The 14,860-nt window shown below is 38.0% G+C and overlaps 1 protein-coding gene across 1 annotated transcript in view; it reads right to left on the bottom strand.

Annotated features, from left to right (window-relative positions):
- Positions 1-2,975: 2,975 nt before the first annotated feature.
- Positions 2,976-14,860, bottom strand: part of PIP5K1B (phosphatidylinositol-4-phosphate 5-kinase type 1 beta) — a 97,017-nt gene continuing 85,132 nt past the window's right edge. Inside the window, exons 16-17 of the mRNA XM_058823574.1 lie at positions 13,260-13,377; positions 2,976-3,705 (exon numbers count right to left, since the gene is read on the bottom strand). Coding sequence (XP_058679557.1) covers positions 3,703-3,705; positions 13,260-13,377 — 121 coding nt within the window. The 3' untranslated portion in view covers positions 2,976-3,702. The remainder of the gene's footprint in view (positions 3,706-13,259; positions 13,378-14,860) is intronic.

Below are 14,860 nucleotides of genomic sequence, written 5' to 3'. Positions count from 1 at the left end.
AGCGCCCGGGCCGCTGCGGAAGAGGCGGGGCGGGACCGGGCCGGGCCGCCGCCCGCCACCGCCTCCCCGCGGCGGCGCGAAGGGAGCGGGGGGCCGGGCCCTGAGGGTTCGTTCGGCCGCGCGGCAGAGCCGAGCAGAGGGAGAGTGTGCGGGTTTTCCCTTCCTCCCAGCCACTGCTGCCTCCAGCCTCAGCAGCGCCAGCATAAATCAAAGCCAAGTGCTTTCGCTGCCGAGACAGCACAGGTGAATCGGAGCCGAACACTGTCTGTCCGCCCGGCAAGGCTTTCGAGGCGGCGGGGGTTTCCCCGCCAGCCTTATACCGCTGTCTTTCCCTCGTCTCTAGCACGGCCTGGCACCGCTGTCCCTAGGAAACGGGTGCCGGGCCCAGTGTGCTCAGGCTCCCCTCGGCGAGATCTGGGCCCCGACGTGTCAGAGACAAGGAGCAGCCTGCCCCCGCTGAGCGCCTCCAGCTCGCCGCTGCTCTCAGAGCCGGCAGTGAGCGCTCTGAGCCAGTGTCTGCGGGCATCTGCTCACGCACAGCGGCCGCGCTGGGGAGATTTACAAGGAGCTGGCCCCTGGGGTAAAATAGCAATTAGAAGCCACACTACGCACAAGCATTCACTCAGGGACCCGTTCGAGGACTATTTTCTGTGACAAGGAAGTAGTCTGTTCTACATCCTGCAGGCAAAATGTCTCGCTGAGCCGCTGAAGGGAAAATAAAGCACATAATTTATCACACCTGACATTTTCCACTAAGTTACATAAATGCTGATGATGCCATACTATCAACAGTATGTGAAGATGTAGAGTCTCAGCCAGACATGTCGTATTGTTGCTTTAAATGAAATAAATAAACTGGGTTTGCCAAATAGATGAGAGGTAAGAAATAATTTCTATTAAAAGGTTTCTTCAAAAACCTACACAGTTTCTGTAGGAACACTGACAGCTTTCACTTCAGAGCCTTCCACTGGACAGGACCAAAAGCTTCAGAAGCCTACCGCTGGTTACTGGGTGATGCATTTTTATATTTCAAAAACTCTTAATTAAAGTAAGCAGTTAGTTGCTCTGAGCCATGATCTAGTTGAAGATGTCCCTGTTCATGGCAGAGGGGTTGGATGAGGTGGTCTTGAAAGGTCCCTTCCAATCCAAACTGTTCTATGGATTCTGTGATCTTCCACCACATTAGGGAATTAGTTATCAAGTTTCTCACCAAGATCTGTAATTTTATAATACTTTTCTATAAGCCAAAATTAATTATTTTACTCTACACAAGGCAAAAAAGCTCAAACAAGCCCCTTGCGCAAATTTCAACTGAAATTATGAAGACTGTTTTACCTAAAAGGTGTTTGTATCAAACTGGTACCTAACTCAGCGGCTTCTTGTCTGTTTTCAACAGACTCCTGTGTGTTTCTTTGTGAATTTTACAGGATGTTACTACCAAGCAAGGATCAGTAACACAACTGCTAAAGGGCTCTAATTAGGGATTAGCAATTTTAACAATAGTTTTTAAGTGTTTTTAATCTTGATTCCTGTCCCTTAGGAGCAACAGGAACAACAATTGATGTTGTTCATATCACAATACTGGCATCAGTACCTTTTTATGCTGGTGTAAAATACTTGTGAAGGAGTTGCAGATGCAGAAGCCCTGTAGGGTCATGCCCCACACATTCAGTCTGAAAAGAGCTGATAGATTTTTTTTTACTTAAAGCAAATATTAAATGTTTCAGCAAATGTCTTCTATGAAGAACAGGGGGAGTGTGCTACTGATTGTTCTTGTATTATTGTCTAGTGGAAGGGTTTGGGAAAATACTGTTGAGTTATATGAAATTAAATTGCCCATGACAAAGAGATTGTGTACAAAAGGTGTCTCAGTCTCTGAATAGTTTGGTACAGACATTCTGGTTTTGGACAGAATTGTTGCAGTTAAGTTGTGAATCCTTTGGGTTCTTCCTAAGAACAAGTGATTCAGATGCTATAGTTACTTGATAATTGGGGAAAAATTGTCATGTGTGCTCTTTATGAAGGTTAATTGGGTGCTTAAATGTTTTTCCCCAAATGAGACTAATGACAAGTATCTGCACAGAGACACATTCTAAATATTCTGTACACTGTGCATAAAGGAACAGACACTTGGCAGAGATGTACAAAATGTTTTACTCATAGGACATGAAGATTGGTTTTACTTTTCTCAGAGCTGCAGAATAATTTTCTTGCTGAGATTAAGAGTCCAATTTTAAAGCCTAGAAAAGTGGAAATCATGAGATACAGGCTCCAAGCAAAGGAAGCCTTCGGCACTGCATACTTAGAAAGTAAAAAACCCAAACCCCTTTAAATTTCTCTATACTGTGCATAATTAAGGAATTATTCTTCTTACTCATCAGGATTACATCAAAGTAAAATAAAAAACACCATCCCCCACCAAGCCAAAATAAAAAAATACACCACACCAAATTCTTAAAAGAATTCTATACAGGTACAAAGAATAATTATAGGACTTTAAATGCCAAGTTCAGGTTTTGTCAAATTAGCAGGTTTACTAAGCTTACTCCTAGAAGACATGTTATTACCAATAATTTCAGTAGCTTTCTAAGTGACATCTGTGCAAATTTTTAAATACATCACTGCATTGAAGCATGAAATCTTGGAATGATGATCATTGGCATTTGTGATTATCTCCGTGTTACTTGGGAAATTAGGGAACCAAAGCAGTTTCTGTAGTTACCCTAAAATAACTTCCCATACTGAAAAAACCTGAAATGGTTTTATAAAGCAGTGCCCATTGAGTATGTTCCTTTGGCTTTCCTGCTCTAATTTCAAGATTCCCCTTATCATTATAGAGCTGGTAAGGACAGATTCCATGTTTGTCATATCTCAAGAGGCCTCTTAAGACTGTCCCACAAAGGTAGAGAAATGCAAGAACAATTATGTCTAGTATAGATCAACAGCAGGATGACAGCTGTGATAGTCTTCAGAAAAAAATCGTTTATTCATCAATAAAACTATAGTTTACAGTAGTATTTTCTAAATAAATTATAGAATTTCTCTTTTACAAGAAATAAAGTAAAATCAAAAATATTTCAAGGACAATATATGTACACAACATAAAGCCTTGTTATAAATAACATTTTTGTCTCCTTTTTACCAACAGTGAAAGTATCTTTAGAAGCTCATTTTCATATGGTATGAGCAGATATTTGCCCTAAGCCTCACACACATCAGTTCCAGTTTCCACTGGTGTGGACCTAAGCAATTAGAATGGAGTGGGTCAGAAAAATGAAATTTATTTTATTCACCACTGTGCTTATTTTTAAATAGGTAAAATAGGTAATAGATTTTGCTTGTGCGTAGTTACAGAATGCATGCAAATGAAACTACTAGAGAGCTGATAAGAAAATATCACTTCAGAGTCCAAAAAAGTTGATTGGCAATATTGTAGAAAGCAGCCTGAATACACAGTTCTTCACAGTTGAGCAAGCAACAACAGATGATAGCAGAGTGTGGAATGTTTCATATAATTTTTGTCAAGTCCATCAATTCTTTCTATGGTTCAAAGATCCTGGCACTTCTTAGAATTAGTTCTGTTGATTATTACTCTTTGTCTATTAGGCTCAGCAAATTCCTTCTTCTTAAACAAGGAGTGCAGAAAGTGCTCTTCATTAACCATGGTCACTTCCCTTAGTTTTACTCTTCATATATTCTTTGTTACTGGAAATACAGAAATGACAAGTTAAGAGTTGTGTTTACTTGTTTTCTTACAGAATTATACATAGGTAACACCTTTCTTCCCCCAAACAGGCTGCAGTACAATTTGGCAGTGATTCTCTTATGACCTTGGGCCCTGATCAAAAGCACTGGGTCTCTTGTACAACATCTAACTCCTATGGGTTTTGCAGGCATTGCAGTACACTTGTATTATGTGAACTAGAACTTGCTGCTCCAAAATGCTGAACACTCGATATCGGAGAAGACAGAACAATCTGAGACCACTCAGCAATTCACAACAGGTTATTTTTATCTTGCAGAACTGTGGTATTTATTACTTAAAAGTAGCAGTCTTCATATATCACAAATATTAGTGCTCTCAGCAGAAGCATGGTGTCTTTCCCCAAGTGAAAAATCATACCTATCAAAAAAAACCTTTCAGGCACTATTAATGTTCAAGTCAATGTGGCAATCATTTGATTTCACAAAAAAAAATTTAAAAATATTTAATAATCTTAATGGATCACAGTTTTCTAAACTACCCTCATGTCATAGAAATAGTTGGTCACTTCTTGGCATCCCTGTGGAGTTAGAGATGAACTGAAAAGAAACTCTTCCTTGCTGAACATTTTATTATGACAAATCAAACTAAGGATAAAGTGGCAGACGAAGAATATATTTCACTAAACTGGATGCATCTCAGCTGATATACCCAAAATGAAGCAAGACACAAAATCAAAACAAAGGGATCTGCAATGACCTTACTCTAAAACCTTATTAAAAAACATTACAAAGATGTAAGGTTCCATTTATTAAACAGATTTTTAAGGTCACCTTTACCTTATGCTTTTTGATACAGGCACTTAACTAACCTTTAAATAGTTTGACAACAGTTTAATCTTGATTATGAACAAAAAAATCTCTGAAGGCATTTCTTAAGCTTATCTCAGAGAAATGTAACCAGTAAATTTAAATCAATATTTTTATTATGACTTCTAGCACAACCCTTGAACCTTGAGGAATGATATTTCAATATTATTCTATGAAAACTTTAAACTTCCTACTGTATTGTGCACCAGTGTTAGGGTGTTCATAATCACCGATGCTAGTGAGCATAGCACCAGTCTCTCAGGTGCTGTTCTCTCTCTCTCTCAGGAACTGTGGTCTGGCAAGTGGAGTTGATGGACATATATTAGCACTTGAATGTCCTAAAGCAGTAAAGTACTTAGAAAGTACAGAACAATTTCATACGTGAAGCGAAACTGTTGGACAAGTGAGTAAAATTAAAGAAAGCGGTATTCTAAAATCAATGTGATGTAAAGCTAACAAGGACTTTCAATTAATTTTACTGCTTTTCACAAAGGTGACTATTGGTATTGCTGATGCTGGTTTTATGGTATTCCACTAATTATGCAATGGAATTATGACTAGTTTATTCTTGTTCTTGTTTCCTTTCCTCTGACCCTTCCAAAGCATTTCAATGAAAAATTTCAATAAAAGATGCATGACAGAGTTGGAGAAAAGAGACCTGACAATAACTTGTAGCAACTACCAGCTGTATGAGTCAATCACAGAAATACTCTTGATGGTTCTAATGCTCTTTTAAGAAGATGGGATTTTCAGATGTTCATATTTATGGCAGGTACAGTCCAGTACTGTATTATTCTAGAAAGAAATCCATCTATTTCAAGGCTCAGGACATGATCCTCTAGGCAACACTGTATCTACTACACAACTTTTGGATTTCACTGATTACAGGTAAAGGAAACTTCTTTTTTTTTTAAATAAAAACTGAGTTTGTCTGTAGCAGTTTGGTCCAAAATGATAAATAATGCACAAATGACACTACAGGAATCATTCCTGTAATCACTGCCTGAGATGTCTCACACTGTGTATATAATGGGTTTACAATGTTTGTGCCTACTTGAGGCTGTCTTGGAGCATATTTGTGCTCCAGTTCTCTTTCCATGGATATGTTTTTGAGCTGATTGATTTCCTCTTATGGTGTTTTAAAAGCCCCAGGCATGAGAACATATGAAAATACGTGCTGGCATTTTAGCACGGCTTCCTCAGGCAGCATATTGCTTGTGATCTGAATTGGTACCTTTTTAATCTAATCAAGCACCTAATTCCTGTGTCTGATTTTCATGCAAGGGTGACTAAAATGTTCCTTCTTACATAATGTTTCTTCTGCAAGAGCACCTCTGCCAAACAACGTTTGACTGCTCATTTGTTTTTCACCTCCAACCTGGTTTCAGTTTCATGGGACACATAGGCCTCGTTTTTCTCTCTCCTTTTTTGGGATCATGCATGGATGGATACAGGGAAAACACAGATCACAACAGAGGAAAGGAGCAGTTAACTGTGCTGCATAAAACAAGTTGGTTTGCCCCTTTCAGCCTGAAACAAGTTCTGTTTTGAGGGGAGTGCTTGATTGGCTCTACCATGCGCACATAACATTTTAAGGGTTCTTATGCTCTCAGGGGAAAGAAAGGATGCCTGTAAGTGAGGAGGTCATAATTCCTTTCTCATACTCTCAGTGTTCAGGTTCAGTCTACTGAGTTTTTCCACCAGTATCTTCAGAAGAAATGGTGAGGCAGAGAAACTGAAGTTTCCGTAAAAAGAGCAACATATCAAAATTTGAGGTATGCTGTGCAGTGTGACGGCACAACTTCTAGCATGTTTTTACATGTATTCTGCCTGGGAATTGCTTTAATTTCAGCTGCACTTTTAATTATTCCACAACAGCACCTTGAAGATAACTACACTGTGATTAAAATTTAATTGAAATTATGAGGAAGAGTATAGAAGAAAAGGAATACTGAAGAGTCAAAGTTTTGACAGCTTCTAAGCAAGCATTTTATAGACCAATAATTGTTAATCTGCTTACCTATGCATCTACAGCAGTTTTGAAATACATAATTAATCTTCAATATTATTTTAAGACTTCAAAATCCTATAATAAAATTTGCATTTGGAAATAAGCTGCACCATAAGTAATTTTAAATGTAATAATATAATCTATGCAATTCTTCTGACACAAATCATAGCTACACTAAACCAGGCTCTAAATATACTGGGTTTGCTCATCACTACAGTTATTCCATGATTTTATTTTACTGAAGCCCTTAGCAACCCATATCTTCAGTAGCAGTGACATTTAAATATAAATTTTATGAGCCTTTCCTTTAATAACAAGAGGCAATGCTGTATTTTCATGTGAAAACTTCTGTACTACCCAAGAATTTTGCATTGTAGTTAAATATACAGAAGTATTCTGTAACCAAAAAATAATTCATTAATGAAATCCTATACGCGGGACATACATTTATTTAAGACCCTATACACTGGACACACATTTCTTTATTTAAATCCTATATTTACCACCAGATGACTTAACATATACAGCATCATAATGGAAGAAACTTAAAAGTTTTTCACTGCTATTTACATGCATTTCCTTTTTCTGTTGGAAGTATAAGGGAAATCAAGCTTACTTGAAGTAAATCAATTAAATACCTAAGCCTTACCACTTACTTACTTACTTACTACTACCTAAGCCTTACTTCTTACTTACTGACTTTACTGATATCGTAGTACAGTATATCAGCTATCTTTATAAATAATGTCACGGGAAGGCAAAGAAAACACAGTAAAATAGTTTATAATAGCATGTGTTGTTTTTTAAGCTGGAGAAAACTCAATCAAAAATTTGATACTTCACTGCAAAACAGAAGGAGTAAGGTGATTTTTATTCCTTAATTTTTAAGTGGAATTATCACTTTTAAGGCACTCCATGGCGATGCTGGACTAAGGTCTTCAGGATTGGTTGCATTGTTAAGGAACTTTTGCAAGACTGGACTTCTGTCTTTTACTAATCAAATGCCATAGGACACTGAGACACTGACAACAGCATTTTTGCTCTCAATGCCTGAACTGAAACCAGTATATAGGGCTTCAAGGGAATTTTAAAAAGAGGTCAAATTTTTTTTAAAGAGTAAGAAGGAAATCCCGCTTTGTAGATTTCTACATCAAAGTGCTAAATGGAAGTGTGTTACCTTCTCTGTTTCTGGTTTATATACAAGAAACCTGTTTATTTCAGACAGAATAATTTGTTTCCATCTGTCTGACCTATCATTGTATTACATATTCATAAAAGCAAGAAGCCTTTAATGTTTGAAGTTAGGCAGAGAAACATCTCAAATTTAGAAGTATTTTCTACATCACCGATCTTCTATTTATTATTTATAATTATTCTTTTTATTATTTATTCCTTCTATTTAATTGATAGTTAAAATTATTTGTATTAATTAATCAGTATTGTAACTATGTTACTAGAATAATTGGAAATCATTTAGATTTAGAAATCATACTTATTGCTCATTGCTTAGTCATATTCTAGTCATAAAAGCTAGATTTCTTAAGCTATTATCTGGGTTAAAAGGTTTATGAGAAAATAAACCAACGTAACTTAAAAGTAAACTTGATTTGAGAATGTACGTAATGGTGCTTCTTAGAGTAGCAAGTTAACAAAATGCTAGTTTGAACTTGGTCTTTTATCAGAATTAAGGAATTATGGGCCCCGACCAGCATTCAGTTGTGGTGTCCTGGAACAAGAATTCTTGTAACCTGCTTTTACCAGGTACATTCTCAGTTTTGACATCAGCAGCACAGTGTGAGTTTGCTTGGAGTTCTCTTAATGTAACACCTCAAATCCAATACTATTGCCTGTAAGAGGAATTCTTTTTTTTTTACAACTTTTTTTTCTGTTCCCCCTCACCTTACTTGACTATCAGAATTTCCATGCAAAACTGCTCAGAAAATGCCATTTTAAATTTACTCTTTATCGTAGATTAACATAATGTCATTTTACGACAAAATTTTTTTTTCTATACGTGGGACCAAAAATTCATACTTCTTAATTTACTAGTGGACTAAAATTTGTCCAAAAGATTTAGCATTTTGGCATTTCAAAACAGGAGGCAAAGACATCACAGAATTAATGAAGCCCAAAATTAAGCAAGTTAAGGTATTTTTCATGAAAATATATAGTGGGTAAGACTACAGCAGCTTGCCTCATGGTAGAAACACAAAGATTATTAATCACAGGCTTAAAGGAAAATCTGAGAATGCCATTTAAAACTACATTTTTCTCTTTGCATTTTCCTCTTTTAAAAGTACATCTTGTAACCTTTCATTGATTTGTTTTATTTTTGAGATGTACATTAGAAATGACTAGTCTGTTTCTAGTGTTCTCAAAAACATGAATATTTTCCTTCTAACATGCATTTAATCATCCTCCTATAAAAGCAAAATTGCCTTCCTGTCAGCACTTATACTTTAGTACTATCAGGTTTTCCCAGCCACAGGCTAATTGTTGTTTCTAGGTCCACTGAAGGATATTATGGGGCATCAGGAAGTAACAGATTAGTAGATGGACAGCATACTGTTCCTGTTTCTTCCACAAACACCTCAGTACGCATACAGGGTATATGTGAATAAATTAAAGCTCACTTCCACAACAATCTCAAAACAAGTAGGCATCAATACACAGTGTGGGGACATGAGACAGAAAGCAGGGGTAAGTAACTTCTCAAAATGAGTTTGCTTAAGAAGTAATATGTGCTTAGCTATAGTATCCAATTTCCTTGAAGACAGCATACCTAGGGAGCTCAGGTCTGTGCCATTACCTTGATTATTGAATTTTGAATTTGTTTTTCTTCAGAATGCAGAGAAAGGGTGCTGCTAGTTCCAAAAAGCATCTGTGATTCTCTCCACTTAAGACCTATTTATTCTTCCAGACCTTTGCGCAGGGGAATAAGCACTGGGTATTTGTATGACATCCAAAGTTGGGGTTTAATTATTTTTCTGTTGATATTCATCAGTGGAATACCCACCTACTTACTGCAATCTCCAAGACATAATAGTAATGAATGTTCTACAAGCTGAAAACTAACTGAAGAGATTATTTTCACACCTCAAACTCATACAGACAGCTTTACAAAAGGCGTTACCTGTCACTAGATTTTCAGAGCATTCCATACTCTACCCTATGACTTCAAACATATAAAGAAATGCTTCACAGTGCAAAGCAATATTATTGTTAAAGAAGACTGTTGCTTTATAAACTAAATTCAAAAGCTATCAGGAATAAATTGTTTCCGTGTTTAAAGGGGGCCAAAAGAACAACAGATTGGCCCAGGCTAAAGGGACCACAAGAGGCTATCTAATTCCTCCTAACCTTTTGTGGAAAGGCAGCCTGGATGAGATTAACAAGCATCACTCTGCTGCATCTTGAAAACCTCCTGTGATGGGGACTTTACCACATATCCCTGGGGAAGTTGTTCCAGTGAATCATTCATCATTATAAACAAACGCTCATTGTAAATCATTCTCCTTAAATCATTCTCATTGTAAAACCAGTTATTTCTTACATAGCGAGGAAACCTCCCTCACTACAACTTGTATCCACTGCCTCTAGAGAAAAGGAGGGTCTCAATACTATCTTCAGTCATGCCTTTAAGTTTTGGAAAACTTTGTTGAGGTCCCCCCTGAAAATTCTGTGGACTGAAACAAGCTAACTTTTACACTCTTTCTTCAAATGTCAAGTTCTCCCTATCCTTGACCACCTTTATGGCACTCCTATGACCCATCTTCAGTCCATCCACATCTGCTTTGGAACTGTGGGGGCCAGAACTGGGCACACTGCTCCATGTGCAGTCTGACAAGCGCTGGTGAGGTGGGATGGTCACATCCCTCTCTGTGAGCAGTGCCCCCACGGATGCATCTCAGGATCCACTTTGCCTCAGTAGCTGCAGCAGTCACTGCTGACCTGGTCCCTGCGTGTTGTCCGCTGGGAGCCCCGGGCTCCTCTTGGCAAGGCTGTCCCACAGCTCACGGGACCTGGCCTGGCCAGGCTCTTCGGTTTGGGGCTCCCAGGTGCAGGACTCTGCACTTCCTTGGTTGAACTTTACACAGTTCCTGTGGCCCCATCTTCCAGCCTGTTCATATCTCTGCAAGGTGACTCTCCCTGCTGATGAGTCCTCCTCAACACCCAGTTTAGTGACACAGCAAACTGGCGAGGGTGCTTTTGCTCCCATCATCCAGATCATTCATGGAGATGTTACAACTTGGAGCCCGGTACTGATCCTTAGGGCACCCCCCTTGGGACAGGCTGCCAGTCTCAGTACAACAAGCTGATCACCTATGAGATGATTCCTGCTTATCTCACGGATCAGCCCCATCCAATCTATATTTGACATTTGTCTAGCTGTGGGACATATGTCAAATGCTTTACTGAAGTGCAGGCAAGCAACATCCACTGCTTTTTCATTATTGACTGAATATGGTAATTTGTTTCAGAAAGGCGATGCGGTTAACCTGGCATGATTTGTTTCTGATAAATCTGTGCTGGATATTCCCAGTCACTTGCTTCATTTAGTTGGTAATAGTTCTTAGGAGGCTTGTTCTGCCACTTTGCCAGGGACTGCAGTAAGGATGCTAGGTCCTCTTTTGGGCCATTCTTACAGACAGGTATGAGATCTGCCCTCTTCCAGTCATCAGGGATGCCCCCTGATCTCTATGAATTTTCAAAAATGATAGGACAGTGGCCCTGCAATAATATCAGCCACTTCTGCTGATACTCTTGGGTATATTCCCTCTTGGGCCTTGCATTTATGTGGGTTGAGCACTTTGCAGGGCACTACTGGTAGGTCAATGTCTGTTGTTATAGCTGCTTGATCCTGGGAGCTATGGTCTAGTTCTGGCCACTCCGCTGACCAAGGAGGAAAGAAGGTACTGAGAACCTCTGTCTTGCCAGCATTATCTGTAACTTTTTCCCCTGCCTCGTCTAATAAAGGGCTATTGTCTTCCCTGGGTTCTGCTTAACTGCTGCCTTAGGTTGCAATGCAAGATGTAACCAAAAGTATGTATTCTATCACCATCTGTTAAAACCAGGTGGTGCAGTGTTCTTTATCTCTTCCATGACTCATCCCTGATAACTTCCTCGGGGCGGGGGAAGAGGTGGATATCTTCTGCTGATGGGCCATCAAGCCTCACTGCATGACTGATAAAATTACATCATCCCACTGTGAGATGCTGTGCCCAGGGGGAGGAACCAAGCATTCTACATCTAATTGGCCACTGGTACTTGATACTGTTTTGTGTCAGTGGAGGCAGGACAGACAACAACTCCCCTAAGTGTGCTGGGCTATTAAATTAGTAGCTATTAACTGAGTACTATGCGCACTCCAACATTACTGTCTAAAGAAGAAGGAAAAAAACATCAGTGGCACAGCCTACAGAAAAAGAGAATGTGAAAAACGTATTTCATCTTGATGTAAGATCAGACACAAACATGTTTCATCTGAACACATGAAATTTTTTTTCTGGACAATAATTACTGAAACAACTTCTGCAGGAATGTGGCAGAGTTCCAATTGCTGGAGGTTTTTAAGCTGCGGTGCAAAAGGGTGTTAGATAATCTTATCTAGGCTCTCTTTTCTGCAAGAAGTTGGACTGGATGATCTCTTGAAGCTCCATCCACCTGAGCTGTTTTATGATTCTAAGATAGTATGGATTTCTTAAGACAACGATCAGGTAACTCTAGAGATAAGAAAAATAAAAAAATGCAACAAATTTTATCTAGAAAGGAAACAACCATGTATCTGTTAAACATTTATTAGAAACATTAGCCAACTTTCCTCTTTTGATTCTTCATCTCTGGTACAATTCTTGCCATGACAGTCAAGGGGAAATATTACTAGAATAATGTCAGAATCGTTTATGATTTATGAAAATAAGCCTTTGGGAAAAAAGGCCAAGCTTAACATACCTGCCCCCTACATTTATACTGACAATTTCAGAATAGCTTAAAAAAATTAGATGCAAAAAACTTCATTCAGTTGGGATTTGAATTTGGGTGCCTACCGCCTTTATGTCTGTGGAATGTGAGCTAGAGAACATTTGAAACACCAGTGATATGAAGACAACAAAATATAAACTTGGCCTTAGCTTTCAGCAGTCAGATAAATTGCTTACTAGGAACTGAAACAGTGAAGAAAAGATACATTTTAAATCAGCTGTCACAATTGGACAACCCTTCAAATCAGAAGAGGGGGCCATTAAAGTATTTCACATTGAGCTCTACTGGCTTCAAAATCAGCGGCATAAACACAGAACTTTCCAACCTGGGAAATTTTTATTTCTATACTGTGAAGTATTCTACATGAAGAGGAAAGATTTTGTTGTTGTTTTTGTTGGTTTGGGTTTTGGTTTTTTTTCCCTCCAACAGAAACAACAGAAAACACCTATCATGAGAGAAAAACTGAAAGGTGTTTTGGCATACTTCATTATAATGCAATAGTTAATATGCATATAAATTCTTCAGGGACTTGCTTTGGCAAATCATACTTATGCAAACTTATGCATGTTTCATACAAAAAAAACCTCAATAAACCTCTGGATTGAAGTTGAGCAGGTATTTTAATAATTTACTGAGCCTGAGTCAGAGCAATTACAGGCAAACAAAGCCCATTAGAAACAGTTTGACAACTTACTAAGTAGACATCCAAAACTGAAGCATTATCATTTTCCATTTCCAATGTGCTCTGTTCTGAAGTCAAATAGATGGCACTGTCTCCCAAAGTGAATGTTGAACTTGAAGGTAACCCTTTACTGCAAAGAGAAGGGAGAGTACAGTCAACCAAAACCCCAAGTTACAAAGCTTAGTCATAACTGAAAATTTTAAAATAAGTTTCTCTATTAAACATGAAAATCTCCCAAATACTTGGAAAAAAGGAATGCAAATAAACAAATATAGATATGCTGGCAATGGCTAGATAACAGGAAGCTCACATTTGACTAATTGCACAATTCATTTTTATTTTATTTACTAAAATTTTATCAGATAGTAATGCTATTACTGAGTTTCAATATTTATTTAATGAATTAAACTATGTCACAGTAAATGTCACATAATTACATTAATCTCAAAATGCATTATTTCCACATTACACATGGTGTAAATTTTGGCAGCATTTTGTAATTCAAAATGGGGAAAAAAAGAGTTAGCAATTAGGCACATTGTAACATTAGCAACATTGGACTTTTCCATGCAGACACAGTTTACTAGCAGCCATAAGTTCAGAAGGAAAGGCGGGAGAATAAGAGTGTATTGTAATTAGTACACCTATGTAAGGGAGTGATGTTTACAGAGCAGGTGCATTCTATTACTTTATTCATTGATTGATTTTTTTGTTCTCTGCCTTACAGAAATAATGTGAAACTGCAAATGCATCTCCACACAAATCTCATTTTGTAACACACTTGGTCAACAAAGCTGAAACTCAAAGGTGTTTTAATGGACTCAGATGTCCCTTATCGCATATCTTACTGGCTGCCAGAAATTAGGCTCCAGGCTGCCTTGAAAACTCAACTGTTAGTTCTGCAGTGACATATTTTAGAAATTCTTACCTGTTTACAGACAATGTGAAAAGCAAAAATTCTGAATTATAACATGGTATGGAAACATGGTTACAGCCATCAGTCCAGATATGACTAATTTTCCCCTCTCTTTGTACTATTTTAAGTATATTTTAGATAGGATAGAACTTCAGAAAGGGCAAAACTAGCATGCACAATTAAACTTTACATGCAGAAACTAGCATGTAAAGTTGAAATTCAAATGCTCAACAAAATAATGAATCAATGTCATACTGGAACAGATCTTTACATTCACCACATTACAATGTTCTTTTATCATATAATGCACTTGACATTTTTTTTAAAAGCAAGACTATTTCTCTTGTATTTGGATGACCTAGGTCCCATTGACTTAGCATTTTTCTCATATGTGTAACTTGAATTGTACTGAGTAGTGTAAAAGAGTAAAACCAAAAATCTTGTCATTAATCTCTTAACAGCAATACACATGCTGTCAGCAGTTGGTAACTGAAGTTCAGATTTCTTCAACAGCATTATCAACAGCTTCAACAGCTGCATTTATTGCCATTTTTAATGCAGCCTGATTTTAATGAGGTTGATAAGGCAAAACCATATTGGGGATGGCACAGGAAAGAAGAAGTGATATCCCCTCATGCACAGTGTTTCAGAAAGAGTGGTTTAGAGGAACAGAGTTTTAATAGTTTCTACAGTGCAC

This window comes from Ammospiza caudacuta, chromosome Z, assembly GCF_027887145.1.
Source record: "Ammospiza caudacuta isolate bAmmCau1 chromosome Z, bAmmCau1.pri, whole genome shotgun sequence".
NCBI classification, from domain to species: Eukaryota; Metazoa; Chordata; class Aves; order Passeriformes; family Passerellidae; genus Ammospiza; species Ammospiza caudacuta.
This window is presented reverse-complemented; position numbering and strand designations above follow the sequence as displayed.